The 14,275-nt window shown below is 39.0% G+C and overlaps 1 protein-coding gene across 1 annotated transcript in view; it reads left to right on the top strand.

Annotated features, from left to right (window-relative positions):
* Positions 1 to 14,275, top strand: part of CNTN6 (contactin 6) — a 92,062-nt gene that overhangs the window by 23,585 nt on the left and 54,202 nt on the right. The window contains exons 3-4 of the mRNA XM_026074917.1: positions 5,302 to 5,505; positions 7,177 to 7,279. Of these exons, the coding sequence (XP_025930702.1) occupies positions 5,302 to 5,505; positions 7,177 to 7,279 (307 nt within the window). The remainder of the gene's footprint in view (positions 1 to 5,301; positions 5,506 to 7,176; positions 7,280 to 14,275) is intronic.

Genomic DNA, 14,275 nt, shown 5'->3' with positions numbered 1-14,275 from the left:
GGAAAAATCTTCTCTCTAGACTATGCTCTTCAGGTCAGTTGTTTTTCCATATGTGATTAAAACATAGTATTGTTTTATTCATAAAACAATATGAAGGTCTTATGTAGATGTAAGAGGTACAAAAAAGTACATAGGGAATGAAGGCAGTCTGAAGATACTTTGATTTCTATAGCTGTGTATGAGTTTGAACTGACCGTGTGATTAACAAGCTGCTGACTAAATGATAATACTTGAATATGGGCTGGGATATTATTTATTCTCTTAGCACTGAAGTCTGATATAAGGCCTGTTTTCTTCAAACTAGGCCCCCATGAAGCTTTAAGAATGTTAGTATATTAGGAGTAGCAGGATCACTCATACGCTTGCATTTAATCATGCATAAGAACTTCCAAGATCTGAAGCTTTACAGTATAGGCTTTTCTCTGTAGTACAATTGGTATAGCAGGGTTAGCTAAAAAACTTCTCAAAGTGAGAGACCTATAGACCTGCTTGGTGGAGGAATACGCCAAATTCTCAGCCAGAAGAGCAGGCGAAGGAGGAGTACATGAAACCAGTGAACAGAAAACCTGGATGTGCAGGAAGGAGTGTGGAGTATATGATGGGAAAAGCAGTAGGACTTCTAGGTAAAAAGGGTCTTGGAGTCCATGCCCCAGGTTGTTTCCATGTTTTATATTAAACAGTCATTTGATAAAATACATAATCTTAAAATGAGGTTGAAATGTATCTCCCTTTACAAAGCCGAGTGCCTTAATCATAAGTTTAGAGTCATTTTCTCTCTGCTTTTATTGCTCAATGCTTCTATGAATCTTTAATTCATTTCTGTCAGCTTCAACAGGAGGGGTAGAAAGTCTCCTCTGTAAGACTAGCCTTTAGCTGCTCTCCTGCAGAATGAGCAATATTGATTTGAATTTGCTCAGGCTGAGGAAAGCACTGAAACGTTTTATTCCCTAGACTAGTGTATCAAAAGTGATTATCAGCTGCTCTTCTCCCAGCTGTGCTCTGAAAGAAATAGTTCACAACTGACTGGGTTAGGCAATACTCTCCTCTTGCTTGACCAAGCTCACAACTTGCCTATCAGATAGTTCTTGTCCAGAAAGTAAGGTTAACCTACTTCTGAGAGGCTTCTGGGATAAGGAGGGAGATTGACACCACTTGGGCACATGGCTCCTAAGCAGGGACAGCTAACGAACATTCAGCACAACCATTGCAACGTCTAGTGACTTCAGATACACTATGCGATTCAGCAGCAGGTTTTATTTGGATTTAGTTGCCTTATCCTGCTCTAGGTTCTTTATTGGCTCTAAAAAAAAAACAACAGAAGAACCTAGGATTACATCTCTAATAAAATAGCCTATGCTCTGGCATATGCATAATTAACTCTATATTGCTGTAATTATCTCTCCCTTGACATGCAGCCCCTTTGAAGTAAATGCAGTTCTGTACACTCCAAGGCATCTCCTCACACAGTCAGTAACAGCATCAGGATCATTGTCTTTTGAGAGCAAATAACATTTTCCAGTGTTCAGTGCTCAAATATGTTGATTTGGGCTGAGACCATTCAGCAGTACATGCTAACAGGAGCTGTACACAGATATTTATTACGCAATAGCTGAACAGAATTAAAAAATTAATTAGCTGAAGGTGATTAATGTTTTCTAAGCCTGCCTGTGAGGCTGACACATAGACATTAAATTAAAATATTGAGGGCAAAAATTGTATGAATAACACTACTCCATTTCACTGTAGATGTTTCTGTAAACCAAATCCTGAAACTTTCACACTGCTCTGAATTTTATTTTCTGTCATTATTTGCATGTAGAGGTAGCAGGGGGATTCTCCCCAAATGTAAAATTGCCAAAAGGTTAGCAGATTTTTTCTGTAACCTAAGGGTAAATCACACTCTATTCTTTCTTTCTGTCTTTAGAATGAGTCCAACTTTATGAAATTTACTCCAAAAGTTTACAAAATAAAACCCAAAATCTAGGACCAAATTCTGCTTGCTTGCCACTTTTCTAAAACACCACTGAGCAGGGACTGACCCTATATCATCTCAGCTTGTATCTCACTGTACACAGTGGCACCCCTTGCTCAGTGAAAACTTTTACCAGTTTCAGTATAATTCTAGCACAGGGGCCAAAGCAGGAAGAATGATGTTTGTCAACTGTTAATAGCATAATTCTGTCATCTGACACATACTTTGGAGGATATGTATTCTTTTCAGGACAGCAAAAGATGTTTCCAAAGACACTTCAGTCAAGGATGAATGATGCTGTATTACCTAATTTTTAATCCTTGTAAATACAGTGGGCTAAAGGTGGGTATATTTATGTAGGCTTAACACTATGAGGAAAGAACTACACAGTTTTACTTCACACATTTATTTTTGTACATGATACTAACTATAATGAGAAGAACAATACAGAATTGGACTAATAGGTCTAATGTGGAAAATTCTCCATTCCCTTACTTCAAACACATTGTTTCATTTTCAGTATCATGTGAGAAGTGGTTACTCCTGAAGGGAATTTACAGATATATAGGGCTATAAAGAAAAAAAATGAAATAGAAAAAAAATATATAAAAATCCTTGGTGCTTGATGGCTAAGATTTGTATAAGACCTCTTATGCTGAAGTCCTTTCACAGCTGCATCTGAAGTTTAATAATTCTGAGACTATCACAGGTATGCTGAAGTGTGATCTCTACAACTCTGCTTTTCAGAAATCTTGTGATTAAATGGAAAAAAAAATAAATCAAGTAAAAGATAACTGTAACTTTTTCTTTTTCAGTAAAGCAGCTTGCAGTAACAATTTTCAAGTGTTCATTTTAGCTAGACTTCATTAGACAATTACTATTTTTTGTAATTTCCCCTCTATGCCTCTACTATTTTCTCTTCGGTATTATTTTTACAGACTCTGCTCAGCCACTGATTTACTCATGCAAATGAATGTAACCCTAAAAGTGATGGCATGGGCTTTTTACTCCTTTCTTTTGCTCATTTAATGGGTCTGCTAAAAATCTGATTTATTCCAACTGACCCAAAATTGAAATGGTTAAGTAATAGTAGCTTCTTTTATAATGCAACATTAGATTTTCTAATCAATTACATCTTTTAATATTTTAGCTTAATGTAACTTTCTAAGAAAATATACCTTATAAGGGAGTAGGCTGCTAGTGTTATGCCATAGAAGAGACCAAGGTTTGAGCTCCAAAGTTTGGTTTTTCCTCTCTCTCTCTCTCTCCCCCCCCCCCTCTGGATTTCATCTAATTCCCATTGAAGTCAATTAAAATTAGGGCTTCTACAGAATTTAGTGGATCTGAATTAGACTCTAGGCAAGTAAGGCCCAGGGGCTGGTGATGATGAATCTGCAGTTAGAAGAGTGGTAGTGTTTATATCCCTTATACTGGGAGAAAAGGATTTAAATATGAAAAGGAAGGGCTTGCACTTGTTCCCAGTTAATGGAAAAATTCATCAACAGGCCCTAAGGCAGTAGTGCAGTACGGACAGACGGAGAGAGTAATGGAAACGTTGGAAGCTAAAGTCAACTGGAAACTGCCAAGAACTGAAATCAGGAGAGACAAGAACTGGCTCTTTTGCTAATTCAGGAGCTCAGTTTGTAGACTGACCTCATGAAGAAGCTCTCTCTAGCATAAAGTTTTAACAGATTTTATTAGGATTCATGCAGTCTGTCCTGCACAGAGAATTTAGCTTCTTTTAATTCAAGCTTTATCACCAGTTCCTATAGCAGGAATATGTCTTTTGATTACAGAATCACAGAATAGTTGGACTTCAAAGGAAGCTTTGGAGATCATCTGGTCCAACCCCCCTTGCTCAAGCAGGGGCAGCTACAGAAGGTTGCCCAGGACTGTGTCCAGTTGGGTTCTGAGTATCTCCAAGGATGGAGACTCCACAACCTCTCTGGGCAACCTGCTCCAATGCCCATAAAGGACTTTTAAACCATCCTATGGAAYGTAATACATGCATAGTAGTACACTACTTCAGGAATTGTTGCATCCTCTGGGTTAACTGTACATCAAAAAAGCCTAGTACAATGGCTATAGTAAAAGCAGCCTACTGCAGAATTTAGCCAAGTACAGAAGGAGTCACTGACTGTTCCCTGGAAACACGTCATTTCTAATGATAGTCTTATAGTGTTAGAGGATGGCAACATAAAACTCCACAAAACTATCAGAGTTTGCAGACAGATTACCACACAGTAGCAATGTCATAACTGGGGGGGGGGGACATAAATAATTTTTTTCAAATGGGATTGTTGATGGGGGAAATGTGTAAAAATGAAGCTGTCGGCAGAACACTTAGCTTATGAATTATACATTCAGTTAAGAAAAACTAAACTTGAAACTGCTGATTTACTGTGTTTTATTAAAAAAAGAGTTTCAGTATTACTTGTGCCACTGCTGGAATATGACCAAATGCTGCAGTCAGCTGTCAAATGCCAGGCAACTAGAAGGAGCAGCAGCTGTGCTAGGGGCTGACAGAAAACTGAGGGTTTTCATTCTACATTGCAGTGCAAAGTTTTATAAGCCACAAATTAGTTTGCTAAGATACCAATAGCAGCATAGCAGGGGTTGTCCAAAAAGCGCTTCTGAGAACCAAGGTCCTCAGATGACTAACCCACTCAGAGTTCTGTCCTGCCAAGGTGGACTATTCAAAGGTATGTATTATGAAAGACGATATGAAAGAAGGTGGTAGAAAAGGGTTAAGAAAGGAATCCAAAACAGGACAGGAAACACAACACACAAATATGGAAAGTGATGAGAAAGCTAGAGATGATCAGAAGGGTCAAATGTGCAATAGGAGTGAATATTAAATAAACCTCTCTGAAACAGTTGTGTGAGACTGAGTTCTTCCTCTTCCTGAGAATCTGATGATAAAGCTCCAGGTCACCTGCTTCTTTTCTCCACAGTCTGAGTGAAGAGAGCCATAATGTTGTGCGACCAGCAATTGGACCTCTGATGTTCAAAGTGAAAGTGCTATAAATAGAAATTATTTACTAAAACAGCTTTCTCATGGCATTCCAGCACTGCCATTCCTACTTAAAAATACACTGATGTAGGAAAATGAAAAGTATCAGGGGACAAAAACTTTTGTGATCTTCTGAAGTAGCTTGAAATGAGTTTAAGACTAAAGCAATGCTTATCTTGCCTAAACTAATTTCTTCATCCCAAATGGTCTGCCTTGTAACTGACTGGTTCTTTCAACTGGCTATCTTGGACTTAGGCACTAATATGAAGTAGACTATAATGAAAAGGATACATGATAAGTATTTGGTGTTTTTTAGGCTTGTCCTATGCATGGATCTTCAACAATAATACTTTATATGTTCAGGAAGACAGCCGTCGCTTTGTTTCACAAGAAACAGGAAATCTGTACATCGCCAAAGTAGAGCCATCTGATGTGGGCAATTATACTTGTGTTGTAACTAACTCTAAAGCTGAACAAAGTGTACAAGGGCCACCTACTCCTCTCATTCTCCGCAGTGATGGTAAGTTATCTTAGCATGCTTATCTAAAAAAAACCCAGAACAAAACACTAACTAGTCATTCATCAATTATTTGAAATTGATACCGCTATAAATCCTGGTGGACGTAAAGAACTCAGTAAAAAGCTGTTCAGTGGGCACAATTCCACTTTTTCCATTGGATTGAAATGCGATTTGAACTGCTAAGACAGGAACAGCAAGATAATGCACATGTACAAGAAGATAATGTTCAATGTCACTGGAAAATACCAAGAGAATGCCAAATATTATGTTAATATTTTTAATCCCATGGTTACCTGTGTTCAGATTTTAAACTGGCAAAGCTTCCTAAATTTAATAATCTAGATATAGCTCAAATATCTAATCTAGAAAACTGTTTCAAGTGAGTCACTGAAGTAAAACTCACACACACTAAAATTTTTTCGCAACGCTTTTAATTAAATGTTCCCAGTGAGAGATACATACCTGAGAATTTTTACACAAACTTTATTTTATAAATTTGCTCACCTAAATTTCAATATACTGATACAGTTTTCAAAGCAGTCTTGATGAATAGTAACAAAAATCTGTAGAGGGTTATGCTTTTAGAATAAATAAAAATCTACTATATATTATAGGTAATACTTCTGCCAGAGACTGTGTTGTTTTATGACATATTCAATCAGACCAAAATAAAGTTATAGTTCCAAAGCTCAAAAGTTAATTTGCTACAAACTGAGTATAAATGCTTAAGATCTTCCTTTCTCCTTATTTTATTCCTTTCCATCTACCACACCTTTATTCCTTTTGTCCAGGTCTCATCCTATCAATCTCTCCCAATCTCTTCTTTTTATCTCCACCCATTCACCTCAGTGGCCTCTGGATTGGGTCCTAAACAAGTAGTGTCTAAAGCAACTGCACAAAATAGTACACATTATATTAGTCAGATCCTTGTCAAATATGAAACAAGTATCCACTCATTTTCAGTGTGGGATATGGGCAAAAACACTAAGTGAGGGAGAATATCTGATTCATACTCATCATTCCTATTGCAATGAATTACACTGAAAGATGAATGCACATTTAAGAAGTTCAGCTAAACGTTTAGTTTGCTGAAGCAATCCCTAACCTGTTGCAAAATTAAATATCCTAACCTGATACTGGATTATCTATGGTTTATCAGATGTTCAGCCAGATTTTCAAATGTGATCATTACATGTAGTTACATCAGCTATTCTGGAGCCTGGAGCTCACATTTGGATATTTTAAAGAAGTTCTAAATTTTTTAGAAGCATTTCAGACAGAGTTCCATTATTCTCACTTGCATCCATAACCTGTCAGGTATCCTGAGAAGCAGCCATTCATGAAAGTGACCAGTATTAAGGTCACGAGAGATGTGAGCCCTGAATTCTCCCTAAATAATGTGTTAGTAAAACATACCTGTATATACAGAACTCGGTTATGCATTTTAGTCTCAGATGCAAAGAACTTACAGATTTAACATAAATTTTCAGCATAGGTTTGGATTTCACCCAGAAGCCCAAGCCCGCTCCATGGAAATCACTTGTTGATTCTCATGTGTGGAACATAAGGCTCTAATGCTATTAATACCATTCTTTCTTTTACACTGAAATTCTGTTGTACTAGACAAGCCTGAGACGCAACTGGAGTGCTAGCTGTTTTGATGTTCAACAGGTGTGATGGGGGAGTATGAACCAAAGATTGAAGTACRTTTTCCAGAAACAACATATGCAGCGAAGGGCTCATCTGTTAAACTGGAATGCTTTGCCCTCGGAAAGTAAGATTTTTGGGTTTTATAAAAATGCGGGTTCTAACACTGTTCTACAGTGAAAAATAATGTTTCTTTCTAAATGGCAGAGTAGAATTTTTTTGTCAGAATGTGAATTTGTGAAACTTTTTTTTTTTTATCTTGGTTTATGATTGGTTCTGTGCAACATGCTCCCAATGTAATGAGAAAGAAAATCTCAAAACTGAAGCTCGCTTAGTTGCAGTTTGAATTAAGAAAAAACAAACAAACACACACAGATTATAATCCTGAAGAGTTTACTTTGGACTAAGAATAGACTGAGTTTTCAGCATTCCATGGTCTAACTGCAGATTCACATCAAATCTGTGTGGATGTGCATCAAAATATGAGTATGTTTTCTGTGTGACATCATTGTTAAGAATGAAACTTGGAGAAATGGGCTGAAATTCAAGAGCACATAGTAATGGACTGTCTAGAATGAATTCAGCAGAGCTTCATATAGCTCTTATCATTCTCTTCTCCACAAAGATGCTGTAGAGTCCTAAGCAGTCTTAGCAGTAGCCCTTCCTGCTAAAATCTTTTGGACTTGCAGTAGCCTATATTTTGCCCATTCTATTTATGCTGTAGTGTTCATTTACATAAGTAGTAGTGCATTTAAACAGCAAGGGGTGCTCTGTATTCAGAGAGCAATGGTTAACTGAATAAATGTAACCAGTCTAAGAAAACTAGTCTTTCCAATGAGCGTACACTTTCTTTAGAAAAGCTAAAATAACCTTAGATTGTTGACCTCTATTTAATTTAAGTTCACTTTGACAATCCTTTTTAAGGCTGTAAGCTTTTAAAGTGTTTAGAGCTTTCCCAGAGGTTAAAAGCCCGACTTGCAGACAGCACAAATTAATCAAATGTTCCTGTGGAAGCTACATTGAGAAGTAGAGAAATAAAGCAAATCAGAAGTTAATAAGAGGAGAAATGGCCTTTCCTTTCAGATGAGATTTTTATATAAACTAATCTTAGGACTAATTTTTATTTAAGGAGGAAGAAGAATACTTCTACAGAGCCATATTCAGAGGTATATGCAGGGATATATTTTTTTTTTATTGGGGGGGGGGGGAAGACCAAAACAAGTACCAGACTGGAACACTTCTGCTAAAGCTTATTTTCCCTTCCAAATACTGTCAAGCTACTTCTCTTTAAATACTTCTTTAATTGTGTGTGAGTCACTGCAGGCTTTACATTTCAAGTTGTCATTTCATATTTCCATCTGTTGCATGGAATGCATGTAATAAAGATACACTGACTACATTAAAGCATTTCAAAAACAGAGTAAATGATACATACAAAACAGTGCCTTCTTACTGAAGGGTGAAGACGAGTCATGCTAATGCGGCACACAGGATTTGCCATTTTAAGCACTTTTTTAGGAGAAAAAAAAAAGTGGACTAAAAGGACATATGGATAATGAAATCCCTCAGCAAGTACAGTACCTTTTATCCTGTGCATAGAAAATGGAATGACTGAGAAGGTTAATGCATCTTTAATATACATTTACTTCTTATACACAGGACTGCAGCTGAAACCAGTGCTGCTATACTTCCCCCAGGTTCCAATGAGTAAACACCAGTGATCCATGTGCACTAACCCTTTTTCCACACAATTTTTTGATATCATACTAATAATGTGCATATAGTGGATTTTATGTAGAGTGGATAGGTGCTGTTTATGACTAAAGACTCCTTAATGGAGCATCTGGAAAATTTTTTCCTTATAGATTTTTGGAATAGAAGTACTGTTGTTTTCAGCGTGCTTCTTCTCCTCTCTGATTGAGCAGAGCCTTGTACCAAATTTTTCACTAACATGACAATCAATGGAAAAGCATTCTTTCATAACTAGCATTTATATATGAATAAAGCAGGAACGAAAAAAAGATTGCAGGTGAAATAATCTTAACTTACTAGATAAGGCTGGATATTTAGAGGTGCGTAGGTGATTAGTGGTACTGCTAAAAGCTCTGAGGAGCCTACCTCCAGCTGTTTACAATTGTGGTTAGGCCCATATAAATGCAGCAGTGTGGCCATCTGTACCTTTAGATGACTAAATTCCACTAAAACTCTAGTTCCTACTATTCTCCGTTTATGTTAAAATCAGTTCAGCTCGACATTTGTTGAGCTACACCTCTGATCTGCCACAAGCACTAATGGTTATTATCTCTCTTGGATTTCAGAACTACATTCCCATTATCCATAATTTTCTATATTCATACTGTTAGTCCACTGGTTCAGACAATGCTGTCAGCTGCTACTACCTCTGTGCTATGAATAACAGATCCCTCACATCTAAGGCAGATTATAGGCATCCTGCTGCAGCTTTGGTCTCCAAAAGTCTTAAATGGAAGTACTTTCACAGTATTTAGAGAAGCAGCATCTCTTCTCTATATGGAACAGCAAATCATACCTATCAGACATTGCTCAAAAAGCACTTCCACATTTTAAGCACAAACACAGGAAAAGAGAATTACAACTGAGTTTTAAGACTTTTTATCTGGCAGAACTCAAAACCATATAATTAAGAAGTACTCCTTCAACAAGACTATAGGACCCCTAGAAACAGATACATTCCACATACCTCACATTGTAGGTTTTCGAGAGCTTGAGAACTATTAGAGCTCAGGAAGCTCTCCATGAAGAAGTATTCTTAGTGCAGTCCCTGTTGCAAAACTCTTTTCATGCATCTTACATTAAAACATCGTGGTTAAGACATGTAAATGCTCTTCAAGTCCAGCTATAAACCCCAATTTGTTTTGAAGAAAACAAACATGGGGAAGCCAAAGAGTCGGTATTTATTCTCAGGAACAGAGCTCAAAACCACTCATACCTGAAACAGCAAGGTTTCAGTTGCAGGGCGCCGCAGGGGGCCCTACACGCCAGGAGACCACAGACCGCCCTGTACCGGTCACAACCGGTTCCAACCGGTTCTAACGGTTGGAACAGCGCACCGCGCGCCCAAACGGCAACCAATCAGAGGAGCGCGTAGCGCCCCTGGGCGCCAAAACGGCAACCAATCAGAGGAGGGCGCGGCGCGGCGCGGCTGCCCGGGCGCTTTTAGGAAGGGGCGGTGGCCGCGCAGGGAGGGGTTGCGGAGAGGCGCTGGTGGGGCCGCGCCCTGGGGAGGCGGCGCTCCTGGTGGCGGGGCCGCGGCTGTGCGGGAGCTGCGCCCGGCGGAGCGGAGCGGAGGCGGCGAGTGAGGAGGCCGGAGCARTCGGAGGTGAGGAGCGGCGGGCGGAAGCCGTTGCGCGCCGCCTCGGTGGCCGTCGCCTCCCCGAGGGGTTCGGGGGGGGGGGGATGAGCCCCCAACGGCCCCTTCGCGGGAGCGGGACGCGAGAGCTGCGGGGCGGCTGGCACGGTTACTGGTGCCCCCCTGGTGCCCGCCGGTGCGATGTCCTGTTGGTCAAGGAGGGACCTGTGCGCGCTGTGCCAGGCTGGGAGGCAGGTGCGAGGTGAGCAGCGTGGCCAGGGGCGAGGCTGAGGATGTCGGCTTCGAGAAGGGCGTCAAGAAGGACTAAAACAGTGTTCAGTGCTCCCGCCCTGCTTGCTGGGGCGGCTGGATGTTCCTGAAGGAAAAGGGGGAGGATATGATGAAATGGTCCCTAAAGCCCTTCGGAGATCTGAGGAATTACGAGACTGGGGGAAGGCGGGTGATCAGTTACGCTAGAGCAGTTGAGACTGTTTTGCCTGTGATGAACCCAAATGGTCAAAAGCGCTTCGGTCAGCTTTGACTGTGAATCCTGTTCTGTAGAACAGCAGCAATGAGTAGAAGGGAGACTTTTAGTAGGTGAATCAGTCTTCACTGTTGGAAATACGATGGGGGGTGGAAGGAATTTAGGTAGTGTGCATCCATATGATGATTGGTGCAGAGAACTTGGACCAAAATGTGTGTTGCATGTTATTTAATTCTTTAACTGGACAGTAAACTGAGGTAGGAAATAGYTGTCTGGCTACTTGAAATACTGTAGTCTATGGCAGTTAATTAGAAGAAATGAGACTGTGTTCTACAGTAATATGCATTATGTTGGCAGTGTTTAATACTATGCCAGTACTTAGTCATGGTTTGGATCAAGCTATGTTAATCATAGCGTGTATATAAATCGTTCATTCTGTCTTTGAGGAGACTTTGTGTCATGGGAAGGGAGTTGCTTACAATTATGTTTAGTTCAGTTACTATGCTTTTTTCTGTAGGCCTTCAAAACTTTCTCTTGTGGAAGCAAGAGTAGGATCTGGAGCAAAAACAATAGTTTCCATGTCTGATGTGTACATGAATTCAACTGCATCTGTTTTATTTATGTAAATATATATATTCATCTTCTTCTCCAAGATGGAGAAGCAGTAATTTGTTCAGAATCTCTGCAGTTGGGTCATTGTCAGCTGAGGTTAAGTGCATGTGAATCATGTAACAGGATTTCTTTTAACTAGAATAAGCTGCTGCTTGTTGGAAGATGCCACATCTTCCTCTAAATGTATTTAGAGTGTTGGGGGTTTTTTTTCCTACTGATTGTTAGTATAACGAAGATAATTGAGTAGTCACAAGTGGATTCCAGATGTGATCAACTTCACTCAATTTGCATAAAAATACCAGGGCTGACTTCTTGACTAAATGGCTACTCTAGTATATCCTCGAGGGCTTTGTATAAGCTGCTATAGAAGGATCAGTTGGAAGGTCTGAAAAATATATATGCATGAGAGTCAGTTTTGCCTCAAGTGAAGCTTGCTGTTTTTAACCCATGCTCCTGATAATTGTTAGGATTTGTACCTTAAGTGGTAAACTGGAACCTCTGGAAGATCCTCTCTCAAATGAGTTTTGGTGAGCATCTTGATTCCAATGACATTCAGACCTCAGGCTGCTGCCTCAGAATGAGTAGCAATATCAGGTTTCAGATAACTTTGCTTCTTTGTTGCTTCCCAAATAATATAGCAAGATGGTTAGAAGCCTGTGTATTTTAATTACTATACATGCCCCTTGAATTATAATTCTTCTGTGTGTCAGAAGTTGATGCAGACATGATAGCAGCTTTCAAATCTCAGCTTTGTCTCACCTGTTTAACTAGGCATGGTCTTCATTATCTAAGCTGCAGATTTAATTTTATTATGAAGAGCCCTCAGATGCATAGCATGAAAGACGAGGCACAAATGCAATGCATCAGCTGGCTTTGGAGACTTTGTTGGAAAAAGATGGAACTTTCATTTTGGTGCAGGGTGTAATGCAGCAGACAAATTAATTTCTTGTTCAGTGTGACAAGTCTTGTCGCAACCAAAAATATCTTCCATCTCCTTTTCTGTCCGAGTTGGTAACTTATGGATTTGTGATTCTGCCATCTGTATGGTAGAACATAAATAAAAATTAGTATCTGTGCCCAGTATTTCTAGATGCTCTGAAGCTTTCAAATAAACTACAGATTTATGTACAAAGACACTAGTATTTATGCACTATTTTCTTATTTACTCAGGTGAAAGTAAGGCTTTGCTGTTTATTAAGTGTAATAAATTTGAAGAGAGTATTTGTTGCTTTTCAGATATTGTGAAAATTTGCAGCCTCAAACAATTACCTATTATAATCTGGTTATTGGCATTGACGAAATGAAAAGGAAGGTGTTTGTTGTTGTTGCAGGACCACCCCAAGTCTGTTGCATTGGAAGGTACTAGTCTGTAACAATGTCAGATGCTGGCCTTTGATACACTGCGCTTATGCAGTAAAATCCTACAAGAATTCACAAGGCTGTATCTATTAAACTAAGTTTTGTATATGTTTACTATACTTAAAGGACAGTTTCACTTCTTAAAATATCAACTTGAAAATAAAAATAGCATGTAACAAAATAATTCCTCTTCGTTAAAATGAATTTTAAATTCACTCTTTTCAAAGCCATTTAGATTTTTATCTTAATGTTTCATATGGTCTGCACTAATAGGTTGCTGCTTAGGGCTTCTGTTGTAAAAATGTAAATAACATAGGAAGAAGGTGAAACCAGGCAAAAGCCTGCCTTCTGCAAAATATAGTGATTGAAGACGCTGGAAAGCCTAAGATCATGGAGTATCAGAAAAACCAATGAAGAAGTGCAGACCTTCTCAAACTACCTTGATAATGAAGGTTCTTTTTATGGGTGATAGTCACACAGCTGAAATACTGATCCTCCTGCAGTCTGCAACATTCAACCTGAATTACAGGTTAAATGAAGAGGAGCTGCTGTCCTAACAAATGAATTCTCTCTTCTGATAAAACTAGGCCACTTAGTGCAGTCTCCTCAACAGGAGAACAAAATGCTGTTAAGTATTTATTGCAATTACATATTTAAATAGAGCTATGCTGATGAACCAAACTCTTGAGTTTTATATCTGTCATCCTGCTATCGTTAACATCAGAGAATGTAAATTTGAAACACCCTTGTTATGAAGGATAGGGCCAAAAATGAGAAGAGTTTGCCTTGAAACATCCCTAAGGAAGTCATTATAACTATCTGGTACCAATAAGGAAAACAGGACAGCATCTTCAGCTCAAACCTTGGTAAACTTGACTTGACAAGTTGACAGAAGAGACCTTTTTCTAGAGTCCTGCCTGTGGCCTTGGTGTCAGCTGCAGACTTTCCTTATTCATGAATAGTCTGTACTAAGGTGAAATAGGCTACAGAATAGGAAATATTTAGATGAAGCACTTCCAGGTAGTGGAGCATGAATGAATGCATCGAATTGTTGTTTTTCTCACACATTGTTGTTGGGTTTCTTTTATCTGTTTGTTCCCCAAAAAAGAAAAATCCAGAAGTAGCTTTGAAGAAAGTAGTTAAGTGCTTCTGGCATTCAGTGCACTGCATGATTCTATTGTACTATTCATCTATTGTTTAATATGCAATAGCACTTTAAAAACTGGCCATGCTCTCCTTTGTCATCAACAGTCTCTATCAATCTATTTCAGGACTGCAAATACCTCTAGTTATCTTCTTGACTTGATCATGGCGATAGTGGGACAGCCATGTTCTGTACA

Source organism: Apteryx rowi, unplaced genomic scaffold (genome assembly GCF_003343035.1).
Source record: "Apteryx rowi isolate R43461 unplaced genomic scaffold, aptRow1 scaffold_4, whole genome shotgun sequence".
Classification (NCBI taxonomy): Eukaryota; Metazoa; Chordata; class Aves; order Apterygiformes; family Apterygidae; genus Apteryx; species Apteryx rowi.
This window is presented reverse-complemented; position numbering and strand designations above follow the sequence as displayed.